Here is an 18475-nt window from a genome sequence, read left to right on the forward strand (position 1 = left end):
CTCTTTCCCTTTTACTTTCCACCATGAAGTAGATTAGAAGACTGAATAATTCCGGTGGGCATAAAAAGTTGTTCTCTTTTTTGTAATGGGTTTGGTACTGTGATGTAGTATTTTTTTAAAAAATATTTTTTGTTTGAAAAAATATTAAAATATTTTTTTTAAAATTTTTTATATTAACACATTAAAATCATAAAAAAATACTAAAAGAATATCAATTTAATAATTTTTTAATTTTTTTTAAACGCATGATAAAGCAGAAGGTATTACATTCCAAAAAAACAAACTCACTTACTATTGTCAACGTGTTTTTTCTATTGATAAATTTATTTCTTTAATATGAAGAATTCGATATCAAAGACTTTAGGTTAGACAAACCGAAAGTAGTCACTTAATAAACCGATTCCCATGACTCTTGATTGAAAACTCGAGAACTCAAAAAAAAAAAAAAATATATATATATATATATATATATATATATATATATATATATATATTACATAGGTAAGGTTTATTATTGACATACTCACATAAATTATATAAGAAATGTCATAAAAATAAAAGAACTCTGGTGGTGCTGCCCTTTCCACTTCCTTCTATAAATTTATGCCTTCCCCCCTTCATTTCTCTTATCCGATTACTCCCAAGTCCTAATTGCTTCTTTCTCTCTTGCTGCACAAGTCCCTAAGATAATCTGCAATCCTACCAAAACCGAACAACAGGTTCTGTTTGAAAACATCTCTTTCATCTCAATCTCACTGCCTTGATCCCATAACCTCCAAACTCCTACAATTTCAATAAAAAAGAAGCCTCCCCTGTTCCTCCCCTGTTTAGGCTCGTTGATTCCCTCTGTTTTCGACCTTCCACATTTCAGTTGTGAAAAATGTCCTCCTCAAGTTATTGTCCAGGCCTCCAATCATGCCTAGAGCCGGTCTACCTCGTCGAACCACGTGTTTTGAGGCTCAAATTGGCTCCATCCAAATCCAACATTTCTCGCTCTTCAACAATTTGCAAGCCTTTTGTCACTAACTCAGACCGTGACTTGGAAAGCAACAAAAATGCTGACACGGGTGGCTGGAGTTTCCTCCAGTCTATTGCTAACAATACCTCTCAAACCACCACAGAAGAGAACGACAAAGTCTATGTCCCTCCAAATTTTAAGAGCTCTTCTTCTATGCTCAGCGAAAAGAGCTTAGAAATGTGCACCGAGGGCCTGGGGAGTGAAACTGGTAGCGAGGGGAGCGAAAGCAGAGATGGGATGGCTTTCCTGTCATTAGAAAACGTGGATCATGAGACTAGGGCAGCACCAAAATTGCGCGAAACAAGAACAACGAGTCGAAGTGTTAGCTTCCCACCTCCTTTGAGCTCGATTAGTGGCTCCAACAATGTTCGAGTGAGGCCTCACCGAGAAGGTGGAAGGCTAGTCTTGGAAGCAGTAACCGTCTCTTCTTGCCACGTTCATTTACATGCAGAGAGAACCGATGGCCGGCTTCGGCTACATTTGATGAAGGACAGCTCTCCTAATAACTTCGACAATGAAGTGCAAGAAGCAGAAGCAGAATATGGTGAGGAAGTTGTTGTTCAAGATGACGGTGGTGATGATCAAAGTGGAGATGATGAAGCTGGTGGTGGTGGTGATATTTGCGGAGAGGAGTTGGAGGGTTTTAATGGAAATGTTGGGGGTGAAATGGGGATGGGGAAATTGGCTAGACCAGGCAGGTGCAAGCAAAGTGGGAGTAGCAACGAAGGCTTACTTAATTGGGAGCCATTTTGGGTGGCCACTTAGATCTCTCTTGGTTTCACGAATGATTTGTTCACTACATATTCTACTAGCTACTACTGTTACCACCACCATTACCGCTGCTAGCTAGTATTTAATTAACTTTCACCAGCGATTAATTACAAGTTTTGGTATTGAACCCTTGGATCTTGTAAAACATGTTTATGGCAGTTAATATCGTTAATTATATTGGAATTAATCTTCCTCCTCAGTCCCCAGCTGGTTGTTTCTTTTCATAATTTTAATATATATATATATATATATATATATATATATATATATATATAAAGTGATTATAATCATTTTCAAATCATGAAATTGATTCTAATAAATTTACTTGAAAATTTTATATTTAAAAATAAAATTATTTCAATTAAAAATATAAAAACATCTCTAATGCGAGAGTCATATAAAAAACATAAACAATAACTGTTAAAATAAATGATCTTTTACTGTTTTTTTAACCTTCAAGAGAATAGCTAAAAGAATACTAAAATATCATTTTTCATGGGAATGCCGCATGAGAAAAATAGAAGCTAAATTATACTATTCAAGATGTCATAATGCTAATTTGGCCTTTTCAAATGGCTTTTACCATAGGAGATGCCCTAGTTATAATGATAAATTGGTTTTAATTCTTTTAAAATCGATGTTCAATCTAATGTTGATGGTGGCATTTTGGTAATTCGGATGCTCCAACGGTAAACAGATTGCAAGTTGAGGTGTACGGCTAAAGTACGAATGCCTGGTAACTATCAAGAAGACTAGAGGTCCCGATAAAGAGAAGCAACACGTCGACACACACATGATCATCCATGTGCTCTTATTTGCTTTTCTCCAGGTGATAACATGCATGCCTTGGTGAATGTATCACCGATTTAGAGCGTGCTAGGTAGTGTGGTTGCGGGTGCTTTTTAAATAATTTTTCATGTTAAAATACATGCTAACGATGTTTTTTCATTTTTTAAAAATTATTTTTGACATCAGCACATCAAAACGATCCAAAACATACAAACCATATTAAATTTTAGCAAAAAAAAAAATTCAAATTTTTTGGAAACGCAGCCGCAACCTCGTTCCCAAACGGGCTCTTACACACCGGCTTCATACGTTTCCTCGTATTTACAGGAGCACTTTAAGATATCAGACATGCAAAACAAGGATAGAATAGTCAAACCCTAATAGATATAGCTCTAGGTTTATTTTTTAAATATTATCAATTCAAAATCTTATAAATTTTAAAATTATTAAAAATTTATATGGTTGTTAATTTTAAAAACGATGAAATTAACATATAAATAGTACGAACATTCATTTTATTAATAATAATAATAATAATAAATAAAATGGTGGATCGATGGGTAGCCAGAGAAGAATTGAAAGTTCTAATAAATGGTTGGCTGCATGGGCCAGGCGATCGGGAAAGGGTAGCATGCCCTAAAAGAGGAGGGCAGGAAGGCAGTGCTGTCCATTGTGCAGTCGTGGAGTTAGGGTATCCATTCGTTAAGGTTTTTTCATGGTGGTGCTGTGGTTAGTTCAGGGAATGGAGAATTGTCAATAAAAGAAGCACATCCATCGATCATAACATCGATCATGTGCTTCAGGAACCTTCTGATCTTTTGTTTAGGCACATATTCCCTCACCATCGATCTCATGCCATGCACAAAATAGTAATAAATATCTCCGAGGCAATGAGCATGTCTCCACTTTTTTTCGTGATCACATGAAGTATATATCCCAAAAGATGCTTGCATATAAAAACCAATTACAATTTAATTGCTCCCACCCACCAATAACTTATACGCAGTACTTACGCTTTATATCTAGCATCTTCACAAGTTCCCACTTTAAAATTTACTTAACAACATATTTGTGACCATTTACAATCGTTTTGAGCGTTGAAAATTGATTTTTAAACGATATTTATTTCTTATAAATAATACAAAAGTAAATAAATAAGATGTCAAACCATTTTATTATTTGTTGCAATAAAGAGTGGACATTACTATTAAAAAAAAAAAAACAGCTTTCTTAAAACGACCACTACTGATCTGATCTCTCTCTTTTATCACTCTTCTTTCTCCTATAAAAAATAAACATACGTATCACTTATACCAAAACTATCTTTTATTCTCATCTCATCTCATTTTATATCACTGTCCTCAATTTTAGGGCTTGCATAGCCTTGAAAAAATAGAGCCTTCGAATTGGGTAGTTCACAGGCGACATTTCTAATACGCTAATAGTAGTTCACAGGCGACATTTCTAATACGCAAATCCCTCTATTTTCTCATTATTCGATCTTGCAATCTTTTTTCCACCTTTTAATATTCTGGTATTTTGTTCGAACAGTCTAACAGCATTGGAGACAACATTATCGTCTTTATGCCACTTGCTAGCTCATGCCAGTTAACTGCTTAGTCAATTTATGTTTGTTTGTTTGTGCTACCCAAATTAATGTGTGTCCATGACTCGTTTCAGCACTTCACGTGCTCCAATTGATGCGGCTATCTAGGCCGACACCACACATCGATCGGTGGTTTACAACGAAGCATAGTTGTTGAATCCAACACAAAGGATTGAAGAGGATAATCTCAATCCAAACCTATCACGATCAATTTGTAAGTTGAATGGATACTTAAATCTAATTGATTCATTCAAATTGACCCAACCAAACTTAATTTAATTTATATCTGATTATGTTGATGTTAACGGATAATTATGCCGGATCAATCCTCTGGCTAAGCAAGCAAATTAAATACAAACAATTGATAAAAAAACAAAAAAAAAACATTAATGTTGATCTTGATCAATAGTATATATGCTTCGTACGTAGATTGGAGTGAAAGGAGTAAATGCGGATCATACAATTGATGGGGGATATTAAAGTTTCTACAAAATGAGAGTGGATATACTTATAATTTCTACTAACATTGGACTTGGAAGGTGCGTTGACTTTGAAGAAAGTGTCCGAGTTGAGTATCTGTGTAAAGCACCATTTCTTGCTTCTTCATGTCATCATGTAAATATCAGTCTCTTCATCACCAGTCAGTGGTCAATACCATATAATGAGACTCATGCAAGTTGGTACGAGAAAACCACTTATTATTGTCTTCTTTATTTTTTCATCAAGCTATTTTTGTACGAGCTCTGTATATATATATATATATATATATATATATATATATATATATATATTGCGAGAAAATTCTCTCACATCAGGTCAGGACAGCCACACACACACACACTTGAAGTACTGTTGCATTCATTTAAAAAAAAAAAGTTTTAAAAATTTGAATCCAAAACTAATAACGTAAAAAACAAACTAAAATAATTATGTATCAAGTTTGGATTCAAAATAATAATATAAAAAACAACCTTTTGAGGATTCGAGAAGCGTAGTGCATGATGGTGGAGGTAGTCTTTCGTTAATTTGAATCGAAAATTGAAACTTTTTGTAGTGTTTTTTTTACTTCATTCTGAGTATGTAGTAGTGGTTGACTTTCCCTTTCCACTTTTTAATTCAGGAGGGGGAGGGGGGGGAGAGGAAGAGTGGGTGTGTGTTAGAGTCCAAAGATTTAGGAAAGAGATGGAGTTCATTGGCTGGGGAGAAAAGGTGACCACTGACGAGCTATGTACATGATCATAATAATGAAATGCACGTATGGTTAGTGATAGGCTTACAGAGGAATGATCGAAGTGGAAAACTATTTTTAATTTGTTGTGTGTATTAATGTCATGATGGCCAACAAACATAAGAAATTACTAGTAGTGTTTTTAATAGAATGCAAACCCCACCACTCTGTCCACCCAACCTTGGACACCAGAAACACCACAGACCCTACAAAGCGACAGCACAAAACTTAACATACTCATCGCGGTTAGATCAGTCGAGCCAAGACAGGTTTTCAACCTATACTTAATTAAGTGTTAATTAATTTTTAATTTTTTTATTAGAAAATAATATAAATCATATTTTAGTATTTTATATACTATAATAACCAAATAGTCACGAGTTTTAATCTCATCATTCCTATTTATTTATATATAAAAAATTAAACATAAAGTAGTATAGATATGTGCAAATTTTAAACTCAAAAGAACTTTAATGAACAAGCGGTCACGAGTTTGAATCTTATCACATTTATTTATTTATATATAAAAAAATTAAACACAAGATAGTATGAGTATGTACAACTTTCAAGCTCGAAAAAACTTTCACTTGAAGAGGTGTGTTAGAGAATAATATAAATTATATATATCTTGGGATATTATCTAACAGTTTAAACTATTATGTTGAGATGATTATTTGACATGGTATTAGTGTTTTAATGACTAACCAACTACGGGTTCGGATCTTATCATTCTCATTTATTTAATAAAAATTAACCACAAAATAGTATAAACTTGAATTTCATCACCTCTATTTATTTAATAAAAATTAAATTAAGCATTTGATTTGCAAATTCAGAAAGTTGTGTGTGTGTGTGTGTGTGTTGTATCCTCATTCTTTAGATTAATATGGGATGCTTTATAGTTGTTGGATCACACCCATGTCATCAATCTAATCCAGTTTCTGATCTTTCATTGATCAAATCAATCTGGATTATTAGCGAGGATCGAGAATATCATAAATTTGATTGAAGATCTGCTTGCCTCAAGCATAGAATATGCTCATTGGTTGAAGCTAAGAAGTCTTGCTCGGTTTGATGAAAGTTGTCCCCACGTCACTAATATTTTGAAATCACTCATTAGAAAAGTTAAATGCGAATATGTTTCATATGGGCGCGCGCGCGCGCGTGTGGCCCAAAAGAAAGGTGGAAATACGGTACTGTTGCTTAAAAAAGGTCCCAATTAATGAGTTTGTGAGAAATAAGACGAGATCCCATGATTCAAATTCCAAAAATACGAAGAAAAAAAAGCACAAAATATATGTTAATTGATAAGGCATGCAATTTAGCACGCTTAAAATAACCTAATTTCAAAATTCAACGAGTCTTCTAATTAATCATATACCATGACTATTTAATTGGACTTTATCATAAATATATAATAATTAATAAAACAATTAAATGGCATGGGTTCAATTTTATAACATATTTGAAGAGTGAAATAAGTTGATATATATATACCATCTTAGCTTTTTTGCTCCGTAGCTCATGTGGTTAGCCCATGTCAAAGTCTAAGGTTGCCGGTTGTTATTGGAGTTATTTTTAAAATGTTTTTTATTTAAAAATTTATTAAAATAATATTTTTTTATTTTTAAAAAATTATTTTTGATATCCATATATCAAAATAATATAAAAATACTAAAAAATATTAAATAAAAATAAAAAAATTCAAAAAAAAATTTAGTGCGTGGGTCTGAGTTCAAGTTAGCAATATTATTTTTTAGACAATAAACGACATCTATCTATTTTTTTTTTTCATTAAAAAAAGATGAATGACAAGTCATTTATATCTTATTAAAAAAAAATTCCTGCCTACTGCCTAGACATGAGGATCTGCCTCAGGTTTACATGTCTCACGTATATCGTCTGAGTTTTGTTGAAACAAGCCTTGCTATACTGGGCCACTCAAACCTGCACTTTAGACTTTTTTTTTTTTTTACTTTAAAACAAAGCGTCTTGCTTACATATTTGCTAATTTGGGTATTAAAAGTTCTCATATCTTTTACATAGAACTTAACTCAAATCATTAGCCAATTTTTAATTGTTTTAAATATAAAGTTAACTCTAAGAGGTAACTTAACTGGTCAGGTCTTGAGTTTGCTTTTTAATGGTCACGAGTTTGAGTCCCTTCAAAACTACAAGAGGTTTACATAATCGTTAACTTCAAGACCCGTAAGATTAGTCGAGGTGCACATAAACTGGCCTAAACATCTACGTTAATAAATAAAAAAAATTTCAAAATTCATTGAACAATTATAAAAATATCAGAATTCTTTAAAGTTTAATTTCTCCCACTTCTATATATATAAAAAAAATCTAAAAAGAAATGGGGAACATTTGCAATCATGATCATTTTGAAAATTGAGTGGTAAAGAAAAAAAATAATAATAGTAAAGCAAATAAATTATTTGATAATGCCGTATATGATAACTTTTTATATAAAAAATATTTTTTATTTTAATTTTTTATATATTTTTTTAACACAACGCGTTAGAAATATAAAAAAAACATGAAAGAACAACTAATAATATTTTTTTTTAGATAAAAAAAATAAAAAAACATTTTAAAAAAACAGTGTCATGGACATGGTCGGTTTCAACCGAATCCTTTCGAAGAGTTCGCCGGTGCTTATCTTTTCAACGTCACATTTAAAAACACGTTATGCATTGTCCCCTGGAATCTTAATTATTGACCTTTGCATGGCGAAGCCCAAATATTTCAAAGTTTGAACACGAACATGTCTGTGGGGTGCATTACTTAATCAACGGTAATTATGAATTGTATCCAAGAAAATGTTTTGGATTTTTTATTAATTTAAGGGTGCCAAGGTTTTTATTTTTATTTAATTACGATTCCTGCTCTAGGTTTTTATTTAAGGCGGTGGCGGTGGAGGGATTTGGCCCCATTTTTTTTTACTGTTGGAAAGCTTTTTTTATAAGATTTTAATTTTTTTAATTTTGAATTTTATTTTTAAATTATTTTAATATATTACCATCAAATCAAAAGTTAAAATTTATTATTTTAACTTATATTTTAAAATAAATATTTTAAAAAATAATTATTACTGTATTCCCAAACCGGTGAAAAAGCTAAATTATGGGCTTTTTCTGTGATGGCTGACATGCTAGGGGTTAAGAGGATCCATGAAAGTATCGAAGCAGGGCCCACAATTCACAAACCTTGAAAGATTCTCCGATCTAGTCTTGTCTTGTCTTTCGGTTCTCCTGAGATTCCTTGTCATCTCTCACTCAAACCATATATTACTCCCTAATTTCTGTTTATTGAGAACCCTAAACTTTGGTACAGAAACTCACACTTCCCATCTGAGGATGTCTTCACCAGTTGTTCCCAGCAAAAAAAGAAAAAAGAAAAAAAAGGGGAATGTCTTCCCATAGATTTTTTGTCGTGGGGCCGCTATCACGACGTAGGTTTTATGAAAATTAGGACCAATTATCAATTATGGTGGGGGAATCCTAGCCGTTCCATGTTTCCCACCCGCTTAGCAAGTTACCCTCCTAGAATTAGGGTTCTTGTCTATATGGTACAAGCTTTTGGGTATACTCTTTAGGTTTTTACCTTTAAAAAAAAAAAAAAAAACTTTTGGATACAGTATATGTTAAGGTGTTGGCTAACCTAAGTAATCATTTCAGGGGTTGACATGAATTGACATGAACTAGAACAGTTTGATTGGATGTTAATTATATTGAATCTCATTATTGTAATTAATTATGATAATAAGATCGGCTTGGTTTACATTGCAAGATACATTAGCATGTTCATCTCAATATATAGATCTTCTAGCATAAGAATCATTAAATCAATTTTAAAATTATTATCACTGTATCTTTAAATATTAACTAGATATTTTACATGTACTTACTATACTACAAGTTGGATTAATTTATAAAAAAATTAAAAAAAATATTTTGACATTGTTGATGTTGTTTCTAGTAAAAAAAAAAATTAAGTTGTGTGGGGATTAATTTGATAAGACTCGATCGACTTGATGAGTCCAGAAATAACCTATATAACTGACAAAAACATAGTTTGACTGAAAATCAATATTCAAAATGAGATTTTCTTATAAATATTGAGACAGAAACATATTTAATCTATTTTGATTAACCTGAGTTAACATGTCAATCTGTACGTTGGGTCGTAAGACAATAATAACTTCATTGAAAGGAAATCAAAACAAGTTATGAAGTTTAGTTTTTAACAAATTGAATGTTGAAGAATGATTGAAAAAAATCAATTTTAAAAAGATAAAAAGAAGATTGACTTGAGTCAACCCAGGTTAATATATTAAACTCACAACCTGGACTATGAGACCATAATAACCTAATATAAAGCACACTGAAACAAATTATGAAGTTCAATTCTCAATCAACCCAGTGTTAAAAGATGAAATTGAAAAAATACATAAAAAACAACATCAGTCAAATTGAGTTAACCCGCCAAACTCGTGATTTGAGTTATAAGATAAGGATAATCTCGTAGAAAACAAAACGAAACAAATTACGAAGTCTAATTTCAAATCAACCCAATGTTAAAGGGTGAATTTGAGAAAAAAATTAATAAAAAAAATTAAAACCCACGGTCCAAGTCATAAAACTAGGATGACCTTATAAAAAGTAAATTGAACAAAATTATAAGACTCAATCCTTAGTAAATTTAATATTAAAGGATGTAATTGGGAAAAAAAAACATAGAAAGAATAAAAAAAAAATACTATTCTGGTGATATAGTAAAATCCCTTTTTCTTTCAGTTTTTTTTTTTTAATATGTTAAATTCCCAAGTTAATATGTTGAACATTGAATGAATATATTTGTTAACACAACTATTGATTTATTTATTGATGGATTGTTATATCATCATGCATGTTTTTGAATATAGACCCACTTCATGTAATTATTTGGATTTTTCATTTGTTTCAAAAACATATGAAATCTTAGTTTCTGCAGACATGTACCATAAGTTTTTTATTTTCCTTGTCACACAATAAAAATTTTCTCTTGTGATCTGAATTTCTCGAGGAACATTCAAATATTTGTTTAATCTCCAGGAATATTACCAAACGACAAGGGACATAGGTTGAGTCATGATTTTGCTTAAACGTGAACCAACAGGCCCAGCACTTGCTTGAGTTCCGAGAAGTGAATATGTTAATACATATTATTACGCAAACATATATATATTAACCCAGAGTGCCTATAGCCTATGTTTTATGCATATGCTCCTGTCTCTTGTATAAATTGGTAAGGTGGAGTGTGCAGACAAATATATTTGCCATGATTAATGCACGCATGAGAGTCAAAAGCATTGTCCTCAAGCAAGACATATAGACTGAGACACTGGTGAAGATTCCGGGATCAATGTCGTTCTTGGGAGTGATGAATCACGTCAATGGAAAGCGAGATCTTCTTCAACTCTTTATTAGGGTACATGGATATTTTTTAAAAAATAATTTTAATATTGGTTTATTAAAACGATTTAAAAATAAAAATAATTCAATTTTTTTGAAAATATTATTCGGAACACAATCACAGACAGTCGTCCGTCATGATGTCCAAGAATCCAACCCCTTCACATCACGAGACGCTCATTAATTTCATCGAATCTCTTAGAGGGGATATCCTTTCACCCTAGCTGGTCATAGCTCTGCTTTCTTTTTCTCAGTAGTATTCATATAATTGAAGACAAACACGTCTCGAATATCCGTATCTGCATGAGTCTGCGTCATGTGATTCCAAGTGACTGCGATGCTACCATGAATGATGCTAATGAAGAGTTCAATCAAGGGGTGTAGTGACAAATAATTACTGTTGTCAGCTAGCTAGGTGTCGTCGCCGGTGAAAAGGCCTGTCCATTTTTATTAACAATATTCACTAACATATCAAGCTTTTGTTAGGAGTTAATTCTTTGATACTAACCACGGAGCATTGGCCAACGCTCCTGCTCGAACACAGTTATTAAACCAGGCCTGCCAGGGCTTGTCCTGGAACCTGGTGCAACCTTCTCTGAGCAACTCGGTTTAATTTAGAGTTAACTTGGTTTAATTTGGTTGATTGGTTAATTGTTTCATTATCTTATTAAAATTTAGTATGATTAAGAGTTTCTTTTTTTACAAAACAATATCATTTTAGTTTTTTTTTAAAAAATAATTAATCTAAATAAATTTAAATTATAACTGGGTTTAGGAGTATGCCAAACCTTGTCCTGAAACAGTCGAAATCTAATTTCTAAACTACTTCAATTTTATCACAACTCTCTTTACACACTCTGCTTTAGCTATTCAAACGAGTCAGATCAAGTGACACTTTGTCTGCTCCTCTGCTAGCACTATGTAGTTACTGGAAAAAAGAAGAGGCAAGAACATAAAATAGTCCAAATTCAAAATAAGATAATAAAGAAAAGGCATAAAATAGCAATTGGGAAACCTTTTAATACAAGGGTCAAATTAGAAATTTTCAAAATTTTGGGGTGCACCAGGTCCCGTGGCTACTTCGCCTCTGCCTTCAGGCTTCAGCCACCAAACCTTGTAGCCAATGCCAATACCAATACCAATACCAATTCTTTCAAATTTGAAATGAAGCTGTCTTTTCAAATTCAAGTGTACCTAAAATAAAAGTTATTCATTTGAATTGTGATTTCAAGTTCTTTTTTGGACGAAATGCAATTAATTTAATAACAATAGCGAACACTTAATCTGTGATTTTCTATATTATTTTTTTGCCATTATCTTAAATTTGTAAGTTTCGGGGATGAAATGATAAGTGATGAGCAAGGTGTTAAATAGACTGTCTCCTCTAAAAGAGAGCTTGAGAAGAATTTGAGTTTTTAAATAGCATTTAGATATTATTTTGGGATAAAACATATAGAAATAAAGAAAACACATTTCCTATACCTTTTGTTTTAAAAATACAGAAATTTATTGTCAAAATTTTTTTTTTTAAATTTTTTTTTTATTCTTAACTCTACCTCTTCAACTAAATGTATTTTTATTTTATTTTAAAACAAAAACCAAACATAACTTAAATATCATCTAAGAGAAATCCTTGTCCAATGTTAAGTCTCTTTTTCTACGAAAAAAAACCTTCATATGTAACAGCTTCTTGATGATGACAAAGGTTATATTTGTTTTTATATTTTAAAAGTATTTTTGAAATAAATTAATTTTAAATTAATATTTTTTATTGTTTTAAAATTATTTTAATTTACTAATATTAAAAATAATTTTTAAAAAATATAAAAATATTATTTTAATATATTTTTTAATAAAAAATATTTTAAACAACAAACACAATCACACTTCTCCTCGGAAGTATTGTCAGAGCTCCATGATGCCACTTTACTGCTTTCCTTATATTTCAAGACTGCATTACTAGCTCTTTTTATGGCCGATAAAAATAAATTTAATATAAAAAAACCAGGTAATAATAATATTTTTATAGAAATAAAAAATTCAAGAGTAAAATTATTGATTTTATTAGATTTAATAATTTTAATTAATTTAATAATATAATAAAAATGTATATCAGTAGAAAAAATTAAAAAAAATAAAATTAATTTGATTCAACCTAGATTAACATGTGATCCATCACATAAAATTAAGATAAACCTATAAAAAAATACAAAAAAAAATCAATTGTAAGAAATGATCTAAAAAAAATCTAAGTCAATTCAAATTAACTTTTCAAACCCGAAACCCAAGTTCTGAGGTCATAATTATCTCATGAAAGATAAAACTAAAAAAATTATAAAACTAAATTCCTGGTTAATAAAATCTCAATCAATAAGATACCAAGGGATAAAATTAAAAAAGAAAGTTTTAATAAAAAAATATAAAACAAAGCAAATAATAATTAAAAAAAATAAAAACCAAATTTACACAAATATAAAATGAAACAAAATATTAAGACATGCAACTAAAAAACAAACTCAGAAGCCACTGTAACAACTCAAATGCCTCCATGAAAGCCTGTGTTTGGCCATTGGATATTGGATATACAGTAGCATTGATAATAATTATTATTATCATTATTATTATTATTATATTGGTAACAAAATGGAGATGGTTATGATGGCTGGTGGCGGTGTAGCCGACAATTGTGGGGTGGTGGAAATTAACATTGTTAAATGATAGTGTATTAAGAGTTAGAAGCATTAAATAAAATATTATCTTTTTCATTCACGAGGATAAAATCTTTCTCTAAATTAACACTATTAAAGAACGAATTGGAAAATATTTTCCAATACTTATTTTTATTTTTCACATGAAAATTTGAAATATATTTTTCAAAAGAACATTTCACACGCTGTTAATTTATTTTTTTCCTATTTCAAAAAACATTTTACAACTTATTTGTCTAATTTATAATTTGAAATAATTGAAGTTCAAATGAAAGATTTTCAATTTAGGTCATTGAACGGCATAGAGAAAGAACCACATTCATAACTTTTTAATGTTTGTATCATTGATAATTTTTCCTATCTATCACCTTTAATATAATTGTCTTTTAGCCAATCTAACGTTTCATACAGCTATTTTTTTAGTTATTATTATTTAAGAAAATTTTAGAATTTTTATATTTATTTTAATTATTATTTATATCATCTACCGATTATTTTTCAAAATATTTTTTGCTTTGAAATACGTCAAAATAATATTTTATTATTATTTTTTAAAATTTATTTTTAACATCAATACATCAAAATGATCCGAAAATATATATAAAAAAATAACTTGAAGCAAATAAAAAAATATTTTTTTTTCAAAAGAACTTTTAAAATCCAAAAATAAATAGGATCTAAGTAGTTGAACCATTTGCCCAAGGATCTGGGATAGGGTAAGACAGCTATGCTCTTCACACATCCATAGGGAAAGTGCGCATGAACGAGCTGATTTTCGACCTTTTGGATTCAATTTATATTCAATGGGTGATCGGACCGAAGGTGGCAGGCTCCATAATCGGGAGGACTTCAACAGAGCCTAGCAAACGGGAAAATGCTTGTGGCTCGCCAAAGTTATAAATAGGAAAAAATCAGAACATGAATTATAAGGGGATTGGCTGCAATGTGATTGAAAGGATTGTAGGCACGCAGTGCTGCCCTTCCAACAACACCAAAAGCTACGACCACTGCAAATTTAAAACATACTAAAACAGTTGAGATAATTCACGCAGACATGTAAACCATGAAATTAGTGTCATCGGTGTTCATGCATCCGTGTAGTGAGATTTTTTTTTCCAGTGGGAGTGGGAGGCAAAACCTGACATAAGCAGAAGGGAGTGGTTGACAAGCCAGCGGAACTGCTTGCGTCTCCTCCCAGCTACAGTTTCAGGAATGTTCAAATCCCATTCAGCTGCGCTTAAAATCCTAACTCTTGGCAAACCTGAAGATGAATTGGAAGTTATCACCACAAGCATATCTTAAAAATGATAAAAGGGATAGGCAATATGTGCGCGAAGATACAAAATTTTATTTGTGGTATCAAATTTCAGAAAATTGAGTGTGCAAAAGATGAGGTTTCAATGACAAAAAGCATACCCTCACTGAATTTTGCACACTCATTGGATGCGGATCCAAGGCATCCTTTGCAGCAACAATGAGACTAGGCACCTCGTGACCACTTTCCTCTCCGTGCCTAGCAACCTCTACAAGAAGTTCACTTGACCTTTTCCATGAATATTCATCCGAACTGGAAATAGGAATCATTTGTCATGCCATGATATCTATATATTTAACAAGTACAAAAGGAGAAACTATTTCCAATAGTATATTTCTAATCCTTAAAAGAAAAATCGAACACCATTCATACACTTAAAAGGTATGTGCACAGGCAGGCTCAGAGGCAAAAGTTAAAGAATTTGGTAAAACGAAGATAGCATGCACCAATCGAAGTACATTTAATTGTGACAGACATAATATATGGTGATAAATGAGATCATCAACTGGCTACTTGACTACCAATATATACAAGGAAGTCAAACTTGCTTAATATCATCAGTCAAACTTAACTGTCACAAGCAAGCACAGCAACATCAAAGGATGCCAGAGATTCTTTATTGGATTGCAATTTTTTCACTATCTTCAGGTATCTCTCGCAAAATATGAGTCTCCTTATCCCTCTGCAAGGACAACTGCATGAAAAAGAGGACCATACAGCTCAAGTGTAAGACACCTTGATGAAGGTGACCCAGCACATCCTCCTTGATATCAGATGATATAAACACATTGAAAAATAATTTGCATTTACAACTAGCTCGTGGATCCAGAATGGTCATAGGAGCCCGCTGCAAGCAAATGTTCGATAGAAATAAATTTGACAGATAGCTCAACAAGATTAAAAATAACATACTTTAAAGTTACCAGGTATAAAATGGATGCAGACAAGTATTTATAATAAGTCTTCCATTTTGTAGCGGAGTGAGGATGTTATTTTCTAAAAACACACAAATGAGAAAGAAAAGGAGAAAAAAGATGCAGAAAGAGAGAAACAGTAACACATGGATCAATTTTTTATTTTAGGGAATCAATGAAGGTGGTGAAAAATTATAACAAAACAACTCTGATGCAACATAAAAAGATAGGCCTACTTCTCCCAGACAAATTGGAGAAACACCAGCAAAGCTTTCATCATAATAAAATAGCCAAGTTAACAACTTCTTTTGAACAAGCACTACACAACTTCCACAGAATATTGGCACCAAGTTTTTCTACTAAGTTATAAGAACATCATCACTATGGATTCATTAGTATCATCTTGTGTGAGCCCCCAAACATATCCATAATCAGTCTATGTTTAGGTCTTTTCAGAAGCCTGATTTTTGATGTCCCAGCGCACTGTATCTTCACCACCACCAAACAGTGAAAGAAATAGAAACAGGACATATGCAAGAAAGTAAATTGTTTAAGGTGGTCCAGAAAATGCTGTTGTCAGATGGTATAACATGTTGAAATGTGATGAAGCCACCAAGAATCAGCAGCAACTAGAGAAATAGTAGTAGCAGAGCAAACCTCGGAAAGAAACCCATCGAGAGTCAAATTTCCCATTGTGGTTCTCTCTGCAGCATCCTTGTAAGGAGCCTCAACCCAAGGACTGAAATATATAAATGAACAACACAATTACAAAAAGTACTATATAAACAGAAGAAACCCCAATAGAGCAATTTGCGAGATCCTAGGAAACTTGAAAAGAAGCAGATTGGAGAATGATAATAAGAAATCCTTGCTTCCAATTCAAACGCAGGTAGCAAATATATGTGTGTGCGCGCGCGTGACGGAAATTCATAGGAAATCGACTGTATATATGTATACTCACACATATCACTACATCAAATTTTCAAGATTGTAAAAAAGAAAGAAAATGCCTATAATCGACGAAATTCCTCAAGCCAAAAACTACTCAAACGAGTTAGCGTCAACGGAAAATCACACGCGTAAGTTAATATAATCATTTCAGCTTGCTTCAATTCTTCAGTTAGCTTTCCTCTGCTCTTCGAGCTTTAACATAAATGCTTACCTAGCAGAAGTGTCGATGATAGTGATAGGAACGCGATCGGTGATGAAATCAGCGGGAAGGCGAGTGGGTGGAAGGAGATACGTTTTCCTGGAAAGATTCGGTGGATGCTGCCGCAATCAAACTCGATTTTTCTGTTGCACGGTCTCCGACGACTACAACTGTAACGCCTGTCTTCCCGCCGGTGGCCGCAGAATTTCGCCTGGCTTTGAATCATTTTAAGAATAAAAAACAATAGAGAGAGACAATGGAAAACGAGGGAATCGGGAAAAAAAATCAATAAAGAAAAGAGTAATAAGATCTGAGAATTTGTAATTTATATTCACTATTCTTTTTTAAAAAATATTCATTTTATGCTTGGACACTGGTCTACTGGGAGGAGATAGCTTTCATTTTTAAATATTTTTTGAAAATTAATTTGTCTTAAAAAAATGTTTTAAGTTAATGTATTTTTTAATATTTCTTTAATAATTTTAATATATTGTATTGATATATATATATATATATAAATCCTCTAGCTAAAGATTTAAAATGACCAAAACTTTTTAAAATTTTGATTTAAATTGAAATTGTTTTTTATTTAAATATTTTTAACTAAAAATAAATTCTTTCATTAATTTTGATTACAAATAATATTTTAAAAATACAATACGCATTTTGAAAATATGTGATTTTAAAAAAGATTAACAGTGATAAAGAATTAAATAAAAGGTTTGTTTTTCATTAAAAAATAATTTTAAAATATTTAAATTTTAAAAAATAAAGTTTAAGGAATAAGTTTATTTTATCATTATAACTTTCGATTCTTCTAGGCATTTGAGATTTCAAAGTTATCTCGCGCGTCCGTTAAAATCAGGACTCGCTTTGTCTTCTTGGGCATATTGTTGGGGCGCAATCAATCGAATCAGATCAGCGCCCGTATATTTTGTTTTTATATCCAACCCAGTGTAAAATCTCGGGTTGCTATCGGCAATGTTGGGGAGGTACTCACGGGGAACCGTTGCACCTGCCACGCGACAGTTCTCGTATGCATCAGTGGCGGAGAAGGTTGTAAGCGGAGGAGAAGGGGAAGAGAGTGGAGGCGGGGACACACTAGGAATAAGGCTGTTTAGTTTGGTGTATGGGAAACGGAGTGCAGTAATAGCAAAAATGAAATGGAAAGAAGAGGGGCACACTGTCGGGTTGTTAGAGAGCTCTGTAACCTGAAGCGTTACAGGCATGCCCTCGAGGTCAGAATCAGATTGCCCACATCCGTTTTAAGTTCTTTTTAGAACTGTTTGTTTGAATAAGTTAGGTCTGTTTTATAATGATTTTTTCGTATCTGATTAGTTGTTAGGTATGCAGTAGATACGTGAATGGATGACAAAACAGCATGATATGAAGCTTTTACCCGGTTAATTGCGAAAATTCGTGGTATGAATAGTGCAGAGAAGTTCTTTGAAGATATTCCTGATAAAATGAGGGGCCATCAAACATACTCAGCTCTTCTCATGGTTCTGTACAGA

General features: G+C 32.1%; 1 protein-coding gene and 1 long non-coding RNA gene across 3 annotated transcripts; one reads left to right on the forward strand and one right to left on the reverse strand.

Moving 5' to 3' along the window:
* Positions 1-539: 539 nt before the first annotated feature.
* On the forward strand, positions 540-1988 carry LOC133692953 (protein FANTASTIC FOUR 2). Its single transcript, XM_062114138.1, has one exon. It carries the CDS (start codon positions 881-883, stop codon positions 1781-1783), a length of 903 nt encoding a protein of 300 aa, XP_061970122.1. The 5' UTR covers positions 540-880; the 3' UTR covers positions 1784-1988.
* A 12217-nt stretch (positions 1989-14205) lies between these two features.
* On the reverse strand, positions 14206-17311 carry LOC133691561 (uncharacterized). Of its 2 annotated transcripts, XR_009841708.1 has the most exons (6): positions 16974-17308; positions 16469-16550; positions 15470-15744; positions 14999-15149; positions 14721-14843; positions 14206-14589 (listed from the first exon to the last, which is right to left on the reverse strand). It is a non-coding gene; the product is annotated as an uncharacterized LOC133691561 (long non-coding RNA). The 2 variants fall into 2 exon arrangements; XR_009841707.1 differs by having other exon boundaries at positions 14999-15744; positions 16974-17311.
* Between the last annotated feature and the right edge of the window lie 1164 nt (positions 17312-18475).

The sequence above is a fragment of the Populus nigra genome, chromosome 4 (genome assembly GCF_951802175.1).
Source record: "Populus nigra chromosome 4, ddPopNigr1.1, whole genome shotgun sequence".
Taxonomy (NCBI): Eukaryota; Viridiplantae; Streptophyta; class Magnoliopsida; order Malpighiales; family Salicaceae; genus Populus; species Populus nigra.

What these genes read in the sequence shown, in the direction of transcription:
- LOC133692953 (XM_062114138.1), top strand. Translation starts at nt 881, where the DNA reads ATGTCCTCCTCAAGTTATTGTCCAGGCCTCCAATCATGCCTAGAGCCG.